Here is a 12,788-nt window from a genome sequence, read left to right as displayed (position 1 = left end):
TTTTGAGGAGTCAGAAAAGTCTACCAGGTAGAACGAAGACTGTATGAACAAAAGACCAGGTGGCAGTCTTACAAATCTGGGAATCAGTTGCCGGATGTCAAAAAGACCAAGAGGCATTTTCAGACCTAGTGCAGTGAGCCTCATTGAGACCATAAGATTAAAGGTCTGCATGAACCACTTAGAAATAGTGGAACCAAAAGCCAGGGTGCCATTCCGCAGACCATCAGGAATGACAAAAAAGGAGAAATTAGTCCTTCTGAAATAACCAGTGGCCAAAAGATAGATCGTAAAGCAAACGCAATGGAGTGTGTTTTGCCACATTTTTACTGCAAGTTTTTTTTTCCAGCTTAAAATGGGCTTTCAGGTGCGGTCCAGTGCATTTGCATGCATTTTTTATGTGTTTTCATGCGTTTCAGTACATTCCAGACCAGAGAAAATTAGACAAGCAGTAGTTTGTTGTCTGGTCCGGAACAGACTGTGCTGGTGTGAACAGAGCCCAGAAATACAATGGGACGCTTTTTTGGTCCAGAAACAAACTGTTCTGGTCTAGACATGATCTGAACATGGTGTGAACATACCCTAAAGAGATATTTTCTTTTGATGAACCAGAGTTAGAAAAAAGGAACTCGAGAACAATGTCCTGGTTAAGGTCACAGGCAGAGACTACCTTAGGTAAGAAGGAAGTCCGGGGCCTCAACACTTCCTTGTCCGTATGCGAGACCAAAAAGGTTTTTTGCAAGATAAGGTCACCAGTTCAGACAGATATTCGCCTTGCAGAGGTAATCGCCACAAGGAAAGCAAACCTTGTGGGTGAGTCAGTATGTTTATTATGGGTTCAAAAATCTTCTGAAGCAAATTGAACCAGATTCAGACCCTACAGTGTCACAGGGGAACAGACGACACCACATGGGAGATCCCCTGCACAAAAGGTCTTAATCAAAGGAGTGAGAGGCCAACATTCTCTGAGACAGACTAGAAAGAGTAGAGGTGTGGCCTTTGATGGTACTGAAGGCCAAGCACTGTCCAGACCCAACTGCAGAAAGAAGATTTGCCCCACAGAGAATATTCTTGGGTGAAAGCCCCTAGACCAGGGCTAGGCAAACTCTGGTCCTCCAGCTGTGGTGAAACTACATATGCCATCATGCATATGCCTCTGGGAGTCATGCATGTGGCTGTCAGAGTCCTGCAATGCCTCATGACATGTGTAGTTGCAGCACAGCTGGGAGGGCCAGAGTTTGGTTACCCCTGCCCTAGACTCACACAGGTGCCTCGGTTTGTCAAAAGCTGGGCTTTAACAGCCATGTGACCTATGCAAATGAGAAGCTGTATGGCAAATCAGTAATTGGGACAGTGGATTTGGATGGTCTGGCAGGGCTTACGGTCCATCTGCTAGAAGTTGTACCAGGTCGGAGGACCACATTGGCCTCGGCCAATACCGAGCAATGACGATGACCAGAATTCCCCTTAATTTCGATCCAAACAAACAGGACCCCAGTTAACAAATCAACAGGACGAGAACTACATAAAAAAAATTTATTTCTTTTTTTTTTTTTTAGGTACCCCGTTTAACTTGAGGATTTGTTTTGTTGTTGAGGCAACAGTTTTATGGACAAGCAGAGCAACAATACACAGTAGCTGCACACCAGAGTTTGAAAAATAGATCACCACTTTTGTCACCATAACAGTGGATACAGAAATGTTCTGTAACAGGAAAAATGAGCAGTATGTACTGTCTTATGTGGTTCTACAGCACACACATATACAATCTCTCCATTAGAACCAAACCTCAGTCTGGGCACTAGAGGATCTGACTGTTGCCTCTGGAATGTTGGTCACAATATCTGATGCATTGGAGCTATTTACCAGCAAGCGGTCACTGACTAAAGCTTTGAAAGGACTTGTTATAGATAAGACACCTTTTTTTTTTTTCTTTTTTTGAAGAATGAGAATGTGGCAAACCACAAAAGCATATAACAGAAATATATATTTTTCTTATAGAATCTCCAATTGCAGTAGTCCTAGCTATCCCTGTGCTGGCCCATGCTCTGTGCTCATTTGTAAGTGACAGTCCATTGTTTGACACAAGCATCATGGGAAACAGTGGCCAACGTGTGCTCATCCAACCAGGCCAATCCAGTCACGTGATGCAGCCGATGGGTATCTAAAGAAAGACAAAAAAAATATAAAGGTTTTCAGTTCCTTTAGTGCAAGGAAAATCAACAGTTTCTTATCAGTCAATTGTGATGATTAGATGAATAAAACATTTCTCTAAATTAAAATTTTTCACCTGTTTCTTGAACAATTTAATTTTAACAACTTAGAACTACAATAAAGCAATGTAGCCCTATTGTCACCACTTTGCATTAGACTGCAGATTTAGCTGCCTGGCTGTTATGCTGCCACACTGGCTTTAGACCTTACATCACAGAATACAGCTATATACACAGATTAGATACATATACAAGATATATTTTACCTGCCAACATAGTGAGATTTACACAGCTCTGCCCAACAGCACAGCGCTGTCTAGCAGAGAAGGGTACCTGAACTTGTTCTGTAGAAGTTTCCTCATCCTGCCAATGGACAGTGGAAAAAAAAAAGGCACACTGATCAGCTCATCTCTCTCTCACTCTAGGTCTCTCCTATCAGCATGCTTCCTTACATTGAATCACACCTGACCGCCTCCTTGTGCTGCTTCCCCCTCCCTCTTTTTGGCTGGGCTGGACAGAAAGTGCAAAAGGTTGATACCCCATCATATTTAGGTACTTACACTGCTTGCATAAAAAATAAAATAAATTTTCTAATGTATTCAGGATTACAGAGCTGCAATATTTTGTACCTTTTATACCTGCATGGAGTTGAGCTTTAATATTTTAGGTCACTAACTCAGAGCAAGTATGCAGATGAAGACTTATTACCATTTTGTTTGAATTGCACACTTGTTCGCTGTCACTGAATCAAACTGAAGAAACAAGAGGATCAACCCGACAGCCAGGCAACTAGCATTTAGAAGAGCAGTTTGTCAATGGGCGTCTATGATTATCTTGTTAAAGTTTTCCCACTATACAGGTGAAACTTGATTAGAATATCGTGCAAAGTTCATTTATTTCACTAATGCAACTTAAAAGGTGAAACTAATATATGAGATAGACTCATTACATGCAAAGCAAGATAATTCAAGCCGTGATTTGTCATAATTGTGATGATTATGGCTTACAGCTCATGAAAACCCCAAGAACCCCAAATCCACAACCTCAAAAAAGTAGATTACTACATGCAATCAATAAAACAAGTACATAGAACAATATCGGACCTCTGAAAAGTACAAGCATGCATATGTACTCAGTACTTGGTTTGGGCCCCTTTTGCAGCACTTACTGCAATGACTTTTGCACGATATTCTAATTATTCGAGTTTCACCTGTATATTGTTGTTTTTTAAACAAAACCTGAACTTTTTATTTCATATTTGGTGTTGCTTCAATTAAATCTGTGGTTAAGTTAAACATCTAAATTCTAACCCAACACTGCTGCAAACTTGGTTGGCCAGTTGTTGAACTTGGCTTTAGTGGGTGATATTTAAGGGCTAAGCGCACCTTATCCACCTCAATACCAGCATGTTTGTTAATTTCCCAAAAATAAATAAGTGCAAAAAAATAATAGGGGGCGACTACAAAAATAGTGGTTATGTAGGAGGTTGGTTGACAGTCCGGCATTTCCAGACTTTTTTTTTTAAGGGCCCATTCACACCACATCCAGATCATCTCGAGACCAGATTGTTTCTGGACCCAAAACGCATATTAATGTATCCTTATACTATTTCTGGCCTCTGTTCACACCAGAGCAGACCAAAGAATACTGCAGGTCTAATTTTGTCTGGTCTGGAAACACATGGACTTGCATCAAAATATATACAAATGCATGCAAACGCACTGGACCGAACCTGAAAACCCATTTAAAAAAATTTCAAAAAGCTCCAGAACGCAGCGAAATCACGGTAAAAATACAGCAAAACACAATGCACTGCATTCCAGTTCTGGTCCGGAAAATGGTGAGAAAAATAGTAAGTCTTTAAATAGTAAAAAATAAAGAAATAAAACCCCGTGAATATTAAATACCACTAAAGGAAAGCTGTTTACATTTTTTTTTTTAAATGGTATAAAGTTCATTTGGGCACAGTGTTGTATGATGAGGAGTAATTGTCAAACTATCACGACACTGAAAGTGAAAAATGGCCTGTTAATAGAGACAGGTATTACAGGCCGGAATTGAGGTGGTTAAATGACAGGTATATCCAGGTCCCTTATGATCTTCCACAACAACTGTATACTCCCAATTCTCTACTTGCAAAACGATGTATACAGCAAGTCACAACCTCCGTAAGCCTGATATTTTTTTTAATTTAAAAAACACTGATAAAAATCAGCAGAAATCGCCAATATGGTTAATGTATGGTGACACGCTTATTTAATAAAATAACACATGGTCAATTCGTAGGCGCAAATCCAATTGGAAATCGAGAAATAAACTGAAAAAAACTAACAATGGACCTCTAGTGAACCTTTGAGCAACCAGACAATTTCTCAGCACAGCACCATTATTGTTGTTATTATTATACAGGATTTATATAGCGCCAACAGTTTGCACAGCGCTTTACAATAGAAGACATTACAATTACAATACAATTCAAGACAAGATGGTAAGGAGGGCCCTGCCCGCGAGGGCTTACAACCTAAATTAAATTCAGAATGGAGACATGACACATACCTGGCATCTTAATACGTTTATCTGCATCACTCAGAGTCCAAACAAAGACCATCATATCCATTCCTCCAGTGGCAAAATGTTCATTGTCCGGTGACCAAGCAACACACACTACTTTGGCATGGTGTCCATAGAACTTGTCCTTCTCCTGTTAATAGAGGCAAAACAATGTTTGTTGGTTACAGGTTCTTCTTCGGAATACTTGTTTGCTTGTACAATAAAAGGGGACTTAAAGGTTAGCATTATAATGCAGTCAGTTTAGGTGCCAAGACCCCAGCCTTCCCTGTTAAAACTGCAGAGCACAGGCAGGGCATGTAGTTCCCCCCTGTGTGTGTCCTTACACACTGCCCACTCACCTACTATGGGAAACATAGGTCAGTAAGGGTACTATAGGACATAAAATAACTTTCTTCCACTGAAAAGGGAATGCAGGAAATTGTAGTCTACAGCTCAGTACTCTGAAAATCCTGATTATCGAACTTTCCACATAATCACAGAAGACATTCCGTATCACCTCCAGCCCTAAGTGACATCACACATCGCCACCACCCGTTCCCCATGGGGGCGGGAGGAAGGAGAACAGAGGTTGTGAGTTCACATCCCACCGATCAGAGATGATTTGAGGATCTACAGCCGAGTGATACACAAATAAGATACATTTTTGGTAATAGTTAAGGTACTTGAATACATTTTTAAGATTTAAATTGAGTTTAGTATCACTTTAATGGTATGGTTTGGAAATATTGACTGTTACAATGTGTTTTCAGTTTGTGTGTTCACATTACTTTAAAGACTGATTCTTTGACTCAAAATCTAAGAGGGCTCAGCTAGCGGTGAAAAGGGATTTCTGCTGCAGTTGTATTTAAAATGAAGAAAGCAGCTAGGATGGGGAGTTTCGAGGATAGTTTATGGCAGGAAGGGTTGTAAGGCTATTTTTTTTTTTTTTAATATAAATTATAAACAAACTCTACATCCCCTGTGTGTGTTTAAAATAATAGCACATGAAACGGTGATTTTATGCATCTGGGAGTAATATCGCCAACACCCCCGCCTCCTCCATGTAGCCATGCTCTAGTAACCTGGCAGTGTTATCTGAAAATGTGTTAAAAGGATCAAATGAGGTGGATAATTTGTTGCTACTGTTTAGACTACCTGGTAAGGGATTAGAATCATGTAATATAAATCTGCAGTTGATGTAAATTAAAGAACAATATAAAAGATAAAGGGATATAACTGAGCTAGTCATAGATATGAGATGGTGGTTAGAAAATCTATAAAATACCTTTTCATAAACATGTATAATTGTTCGACAGACCGTGATTGTTTGCTCAAACAAAAAGACTGGCATCAAGGCTGACAACACAACATGAACGAGCAGATGTTTAACTATCCACTGACTGATCTGCCTATCTATGAGCATCTCAGGTGTGCCAATACATAAACATCTTTTGGCCACATCAAGAACATTTGGCAATATGCATGCAGGGCCCAGGCTACTAGAACTGACAGTCTTGGGACTGCAGCATGTACACAAGGAATGGTTCTTGAACGGTTCTAAGGATACATATAGCTTCATGCCAAACCAGTTATATATAGGGTTACATCATTGTCCATATTCATTTGCAAAACAATTATGACACAAGACAAAAGGTAGACTAATTCCAGTATTCACTTACTGCATATCCATCAGCAACGCTGAAAACAGTGACCACACGGTTGGCGTCAGTAGCAGCAAGGAAGGCACCATCATTGGAATAGGCAAGACTGGTTACCACAGCCTTAACTGACAGAGACTTCCCCTCATCCTTCAGAGTGTTCCCTTGAATGGAATACAAGTGGATGTCGCCATCCTAAAAAAGGTAAAAAAATAAAAAGTGGTACAGACAGAGATCAGAAAATGATGACTTTTTAGGTTCATGACTAGAGCTGTCCTGGGTGTTTAGGTGCACGCATGAGCAGATACATCCAACCTACACCCCAGTTCTATCCCTCAAACAGCCCTCAACTTAAGACTCCTACCACTAGTATAGCAGTAACAGAAGTAACTGTATAAAATCAGTAGATTGGTGGAAGTCAATTAAACAACAAACCTATATTGGAATACATCTTTCCATCTTTGATCCCAGCTAATGAAGCTTACCCACAAATTTAGGACAAAGAGTTTGACCACATTATTGGCAGCTGGCATAAACTGTTACTAAGACGAGAGGGAAACCAGCTGCTGTGAGAAGTAATGTAGCAATAACGACGACCACTTAAGAGGTAAATGACCAACACAATTTGTAAAGATCATTACAATTACTGACGAATGATAGCACGCAGATAGAACTACAATTGTGCTTACTTCTACACATTACCAGAGGAAGGAATACAAATATTAACCTACTATGCCATCTAGTGGTTCAATCATTATTTTAGCAAACTCATCTTACAGAGTACCAGACTATAAACCAAAATGCTTTTAATCATAGTATCAATCTAATAAGATGTAATGGTCTCTTTTAATATTGGAAGCTATTTTAGGGGTCACTAACTAGCGGCCAAAAAATTCCTCAAGTTACAGTAACATAAAAACTGCTCTACCACATGACAGGATGTCTTCCAGAAACACAGGCAGCCTAATAAAGTGTAAGTCCATCAAAAACTAAAAACCTTTATTTTATATTTTAAAGAAAGACAGGGTGGGAAGGGATTAAACCCCTCTCTGGGTTGATACTGTTAACAGACGATCCATTAGAGAGATTTCCTCTCACTTAGGGTCTGTGTTGCTGGGCTTTGGGCTTGTGTTGATGGAATCAGTTTCAATGCTTCTGAGATCATTCAGAATGTACTGAGAGATGCATGCGACCTGCAGTTGCCCTTCTCCTGACCTGCTTTTAGCTGGTTTTGCATACCTATAGCCTTGTACAGGAATGCAAAAACCCTTTGCATTTATATTTGTTTGTGTTGCTGTTGGAAAACTTTCCTCACTTCCTGTCTAGTGAAAAAATTGTCACTACAGTGTGCGAGGGGGAAATCTCCGTAACCGAACCCCAGGTAGCAGTAAACACCCAACAAAGGTTTCAGTCCTTTTCCAACATATTTAAAAACAAACATAAATAACTTGGTATTCACGTTAATTGAACAAGGTAGCTAGGTATCCCCAAGATCTTGTGGGGAGAGGCACAAAAATAGGGTGTGTGTACTCGCCATATTTTTTTTTTTCTGTAGCCCATTGAGGGTCACAGAATTCTTAAACATTCGGGTTCTACTGCTGCCTACAGAAGGACTGGACACTAAAAAACAAAACAAAAAAAAACCTTTAGGCCAGCCCAACATAACCCCTCCTACTACCAGCATGCCTTAGTTTTGTATCAAAGCCGTTCTGAGAGCCTGATCATGAACACAGAGGGTTAGGACTTGTGTACTTCAACGGACCTAGGGAAAAGGATTTTACAGTACAAAGTACAACAATCCAATTTTCTTTCTCATCCATTGAGGGAAAACAGGAAATCTTTAACCTTTTGGACAGCCAAAAGCAATCCACCTGAGGGGTGGGCAACACAGCAAACGTTTACAGGCACAAGAAAACGGAGAACTGGGGATTGGCCAAAGCGTAAAGAGCTGCCTTACATACCTTATGCCTGAAGCTGGCATGGATTCCATGAGACAACCTGGTCCTTGGCAATAGATAAACCAGACTGTCCCATGATGACAGAATGTTGCATTGTACAGGTCTTGAGTGAAAAAGCGCAAATGCCTTGAAAAGAGGCCACTATCAGACCTAGGGCATTCTGGCCTATGCTGTGTTCAGGACTAGACCCACATACTCCAAACAAGGAGTTGGTTGCAGGGATGATTTCTGAAGATCCAGGATTTATCAGAATGATTGCTGGGTCTGGATGGTCAGCATCATGTTGTCAGATGGAGCCCACAGCAACTGTTCACTTGACAGGAGGTCATTTAAGTATCCCACAATAAAGAGTCCAAGAGAATGAAGCAGGGCTGGTACTTGGGTCAGCACCTTAATGAATACCTGGAGGTGCAGATGAGAGGCCAAAGGGTAGGCCCACAAACTGTTAGTGCTGGGGCCCCACAGCAAAGCATAAGAATACCTAACGTGCTAGAAAGATGGGGAGTTGTAAGCATCTCTGATGTCTACATAAGCCACATAAAAGTCTCCCCGGTCAAGGAAGGGGGATGACAAAATTGGTAATTACATGTGGATTTTTTTGGACATTTACAGATTTGATAGTCAGAATGGGTTGAATGCCGCCTTTGGGCTTGGGAACGGAAACCCCTTGACCTGTTCTGCCACAGGGCAATGATAAGGGGGGGGGATCTGCTAAAACTGTGCAGTGACATAGGAAGGTTGAAGATGGATACTGAGGAGGAGGCAGGGAGCGAAACTCTACTTTGATACCACCTCCCGCACCCAAACGGCTGAGATGCAAGCTGTTTGAGCATCCACAAAAGGTTACCAAACTCCACCCTCCCACCACTCTGGAAAGCGTGTGTGTGGGGGGCACATTGATGCAGGGGAATGCTTGTTTGAGGATTTTGCAGACCTTAAAACGCCAGACCTTATTGGTGGAGGGGTGAGCCAAGCTATGGGGGTTGTGGAATTGAAGAAACAAAAAAATATTTAACAGCGCACAACACACACTTAAAGGAGAACTATGAGGTAAGTGCTTTTCACTCACCTCATAGTTCTAGGCGACCTGTGACAATGAGACTGTCACAGGTCGGCTCAGGAGGTGAGCGAACACATACCGGAGTTCGCTCACCTCTCGATCCTGTCACAGCTCTCTACCGTGACAGGGGAGGGGCTGGATTCCCCCAGCGCTGACTGGCGGAACAGACGGGGGAGGGGGCGGGTATAGCTTGCTCTGCCTCTAGATAGGCTGAGCCAGCTGTCAGTCACGCAGCTGGGCGGATCCCGGCATAATTGCCGGGATCCGCTTCAGCGTCTCAGTAAACCGCGAGCAGCTGCTCGCAGTATACTGCGGCGTCTCAGAATACCGCGAGCTACAGCTCGCCGTATACTGAGCCTAGTGTGACGGGAGGACGCTAGTTTGTGTCCTCCCGTTACCCTGAGAACTATGGGGAAAAGCCTTAACCCCATAGTTCTCCTTTAAACACAAGGGTTCAGCATTCCAGCATTTTAGGTATATGCAAGAAACAAGATGGGATGCTTCTAGCAAACTATCATAGCTGAAATATAACGCTACCGTCATCTGTTCCACACGATCTTTAAGTGAGGGATGAACCTTGGTAGTGGTTAGATCCCTTTTAAAGGCTTTTGACTATTCGGATATTGTTTGAAAAAAATCAAAGCCAGGATGGGATGAAGGGCAGTGCCTGCCAGTGAGAGCAGAGCTCTAGAAAGGCCTTCTAAACACTTATTTGTTAGGTCCTTAACCACTTGCTGACCGGGCTGTTTCACCCCCTTCCTGGCCAGGCCATTTTGCAGTATTCAGCGCTGCGGTACTTTGACTGACATTTATTCCGTCATGCAACGCTGTACTGAAATGAATTTCATACCATTTTTTGGGGACAGATAGAGCTTTCTTTTGGTGGTATTTAAATCACCACTGGGGTTTTTATTTTTTACTATAAAACAAAAAAAGTATTTGAAAAAACAACAACAAGGTTTCCCTATAAAATGTTATGAAACATTTATTACCACCCCAATTATTTGGTACAATATAAAAGACGGGGCTTTCATTGCGACGTTCGCGGCGATATGTAACATGTGCTGCATAATGGGCGCAATCGTCGTTTTCGTACATAGGCGCACCCGACACATGTTTGCGTGTGTATGTGGGGGGAGGGGGACTTTACAAAAAATGTTGTGTTATTTTTTTTATTATTTGTTTTTATTATTATTATTTGTGAATATTTTTTTTTATCTTTATTTTTTTAATGCTCTAATTATTATTTTTTTTAGACTTAACTTTATTGCTATCACATAGGGGACTTCAAAATCCCCTATGTAATAGCCAGTTCACCAAACAGGTCCTCTTTATGGAGACATCAGGGGTCTCCAAGACCTCTGATGTCACCTAGGGACCCCCAGAGAAACTGATGAAGCAGAGATCTGCTTCATCAGCTCTCTCCGGTGTTCTGCAATATACATCACTTCCTGCATTCGGGGACAGGAAAAGAGATCAAAGGGAGATCGAGTAATGATCTCCATTTGATCTGCTGTAAGGCTGGGTTCACACCTAGGCGTATCGAATATGCATGTTTGTCGCGCGTTTTACCGCGATTCACGGTAAAAAAACTGTGCGACAACACGCGTTTCCAAGGGCTACATACGTATCCCAATAAAAAAACGCGCAACAAAAATGCCGCAAAGAAGCTCCTGTACTTCTTTGGGCGTAGGACGTTTTGTAGCGCGTTCATACGGCCTGTAATACGCCCAGGTGTGAACCATGCCCATAGGAAATAATGGGATTTCGGTGTTTGAGCGTTTTGCAGAGCGTTTGTACGCACTACAAAACGCCCAGGTGTGAACCGGGCCTTAGAGTGCCGCCTTGTCGGTCCCAGCCGCACCGGCCACAGCGGATTATGGGACCGGCGGCGAGGAGACGGCAGGACATAGGTACGCAGCTCCTGCAAGCGATCGCTTGTATGCAAACAGCCATCGCTGGCTGTTTACATGCTCAGTTTTCCCTCGTGTGCGCGCTGAGCGCCGCACACGAGAGGGGGGGAGGGGCAGGACATCTTAAGACGCCCTCCCGCTCCTAGCAGACTCCCGTCCGGCCGTTCACAAACGGCCATGGATGGAAGGTGGTTAATTAAAGACAGGTACATTCTCTACCTGAATATTTAACACCCTGTTAAGATAGACACTGCCAGAACCACAGTGGGAAAAGTCCAATTCTGCACAAAGTGAATACAAGGATTATAAGAGGGCATACAACTACTTGTCACGATGGTTCCATTCTCCACAGAGAAAAGTGGGTGCAAAGGGAATGTTTTTACAACCATTAGGAGTTTAAAATGACCCAAGACTGGAAACAGCATTGGTAGAAACGGGCTGATACTATAGTTTTGAAATGGTGCGCATTGCATCAAGAACAACTCAAATAGTCTCCTTTAATATGAGTCATAGCATAGTAGATTGCAACTTCTCATGGGCAAACTCAAATTCAAGGACTGGAGCGACTTACAATCAGGCAAGGTATCTGTGGCCAATGGCTCAGAAAATGCCAAGGCTGAGTCACCTGGTAATGGGGCAATTTGGGCCGTAACATTTTGCATGACTGTGGTAAAAACCTAATCTGAGGGAGAAGGCCCAGGCAAACCCAATGAAGTCAAGGAGGACTCCAAGCATGAACAGTCTCCAGGACCAGAGGACAGATATATCAGAATATAACATGATGTCAGAAGGAGTGTAATGCAAGCAGCACTGGAACCATTAGTAGAATGTATACTGGGGGGCAAATGATAAAGTGTGACTGCCCACAGAGATGTTGCAATTGCATGGTAGTAAAGCATGGTATAGTAACAACACCCAGACAGCTGTTAGCAGGTGAGGGTCAGATGAACAGAGGTGACCAAAGTCATTGTAGGCGGGCAGCAGGAAAAGATTGAAGTTTCATGAGGCTTTTTTTAGGCAGGAACAGCACATGGGAGATTCTTCCTTGATGCTGGTAATAGGAGGGGTTATCCTGAGGTAGCCTACATTTGTTTTTGTTTGCCAGTGCCCTGTCCTCCGGTAGGTGGCCGTATAACCGAAAGGTTAAAGACTTCGTATGTCCCTCAATGGATGAGAAAGAAACCTGGTGCCCTGATGAGACCCGAGGACAGGTTTGATAAGCGTTGCTCTATACAGACACCCCATACATCTTACCAACATAACCTTAAATTATGCTTCATTATATTGATACGCATCATGATTTGAAAACATGTATTTGCAAAGTGGGGCAAAAGAGGTACAGATGCCACTATGATTAAGCCTGCAGTTCTGATCTTTTGAATGGGTAACCAGGTAGTGCTCTTTCAAATAAACTTCACAGAGTTCAGGAAATATCTAAA

The 12,788-nt window shown here is 42.3% G+C and overlaps 1 protein-coding gene across 1 annotated transcript in view; it reads right to left on the bottom strand.

Annotated features, from left to right (window-relative positions):
- Positions 1-1,915: 1,915 nt before the first annotated feature.
- Positions 1,916-12,788, bottom strand: part of WDR1 (WD repeat domain 1) — a 56,902-nt gene continuing 46,029 nt past the window's right edge. Inside the window, 3 exon segments of the mRNA XM_018554258.1 lie at positions 1,916-2,161; positions 4,767-4,911; positions 6,440-6,613. Coding sequence (XP_018409760.1) covers positions 2,052-2,161; positions 4,767-4,911; positions 6,440-6,613 — 429 coding nt within the window. The 3' untranslated portion in view covers positions 1,916-2,051.

This window comes from Nanorana parkeri, unplaced genomic scaffold (genome assembly GCF_000935625.1).
Source record: "Nanorana parkeri isolate BGI_ZX_2015 unplaced genomic scaffold, ASM93562v1 scaffold150, whole genome shotgun sequence".
Lineage (NCBI taxonomy): Eukaryota > Metazoa > Chordata > Amphibia > Anura > Dicroglossidae > Nanorana > Nanorana parkeri.
The sequence above is the reverse complement of the archived record's forward strand: the minus strand, read 5'-3'. Positions and strand labels throughout refer to the sequence as shown.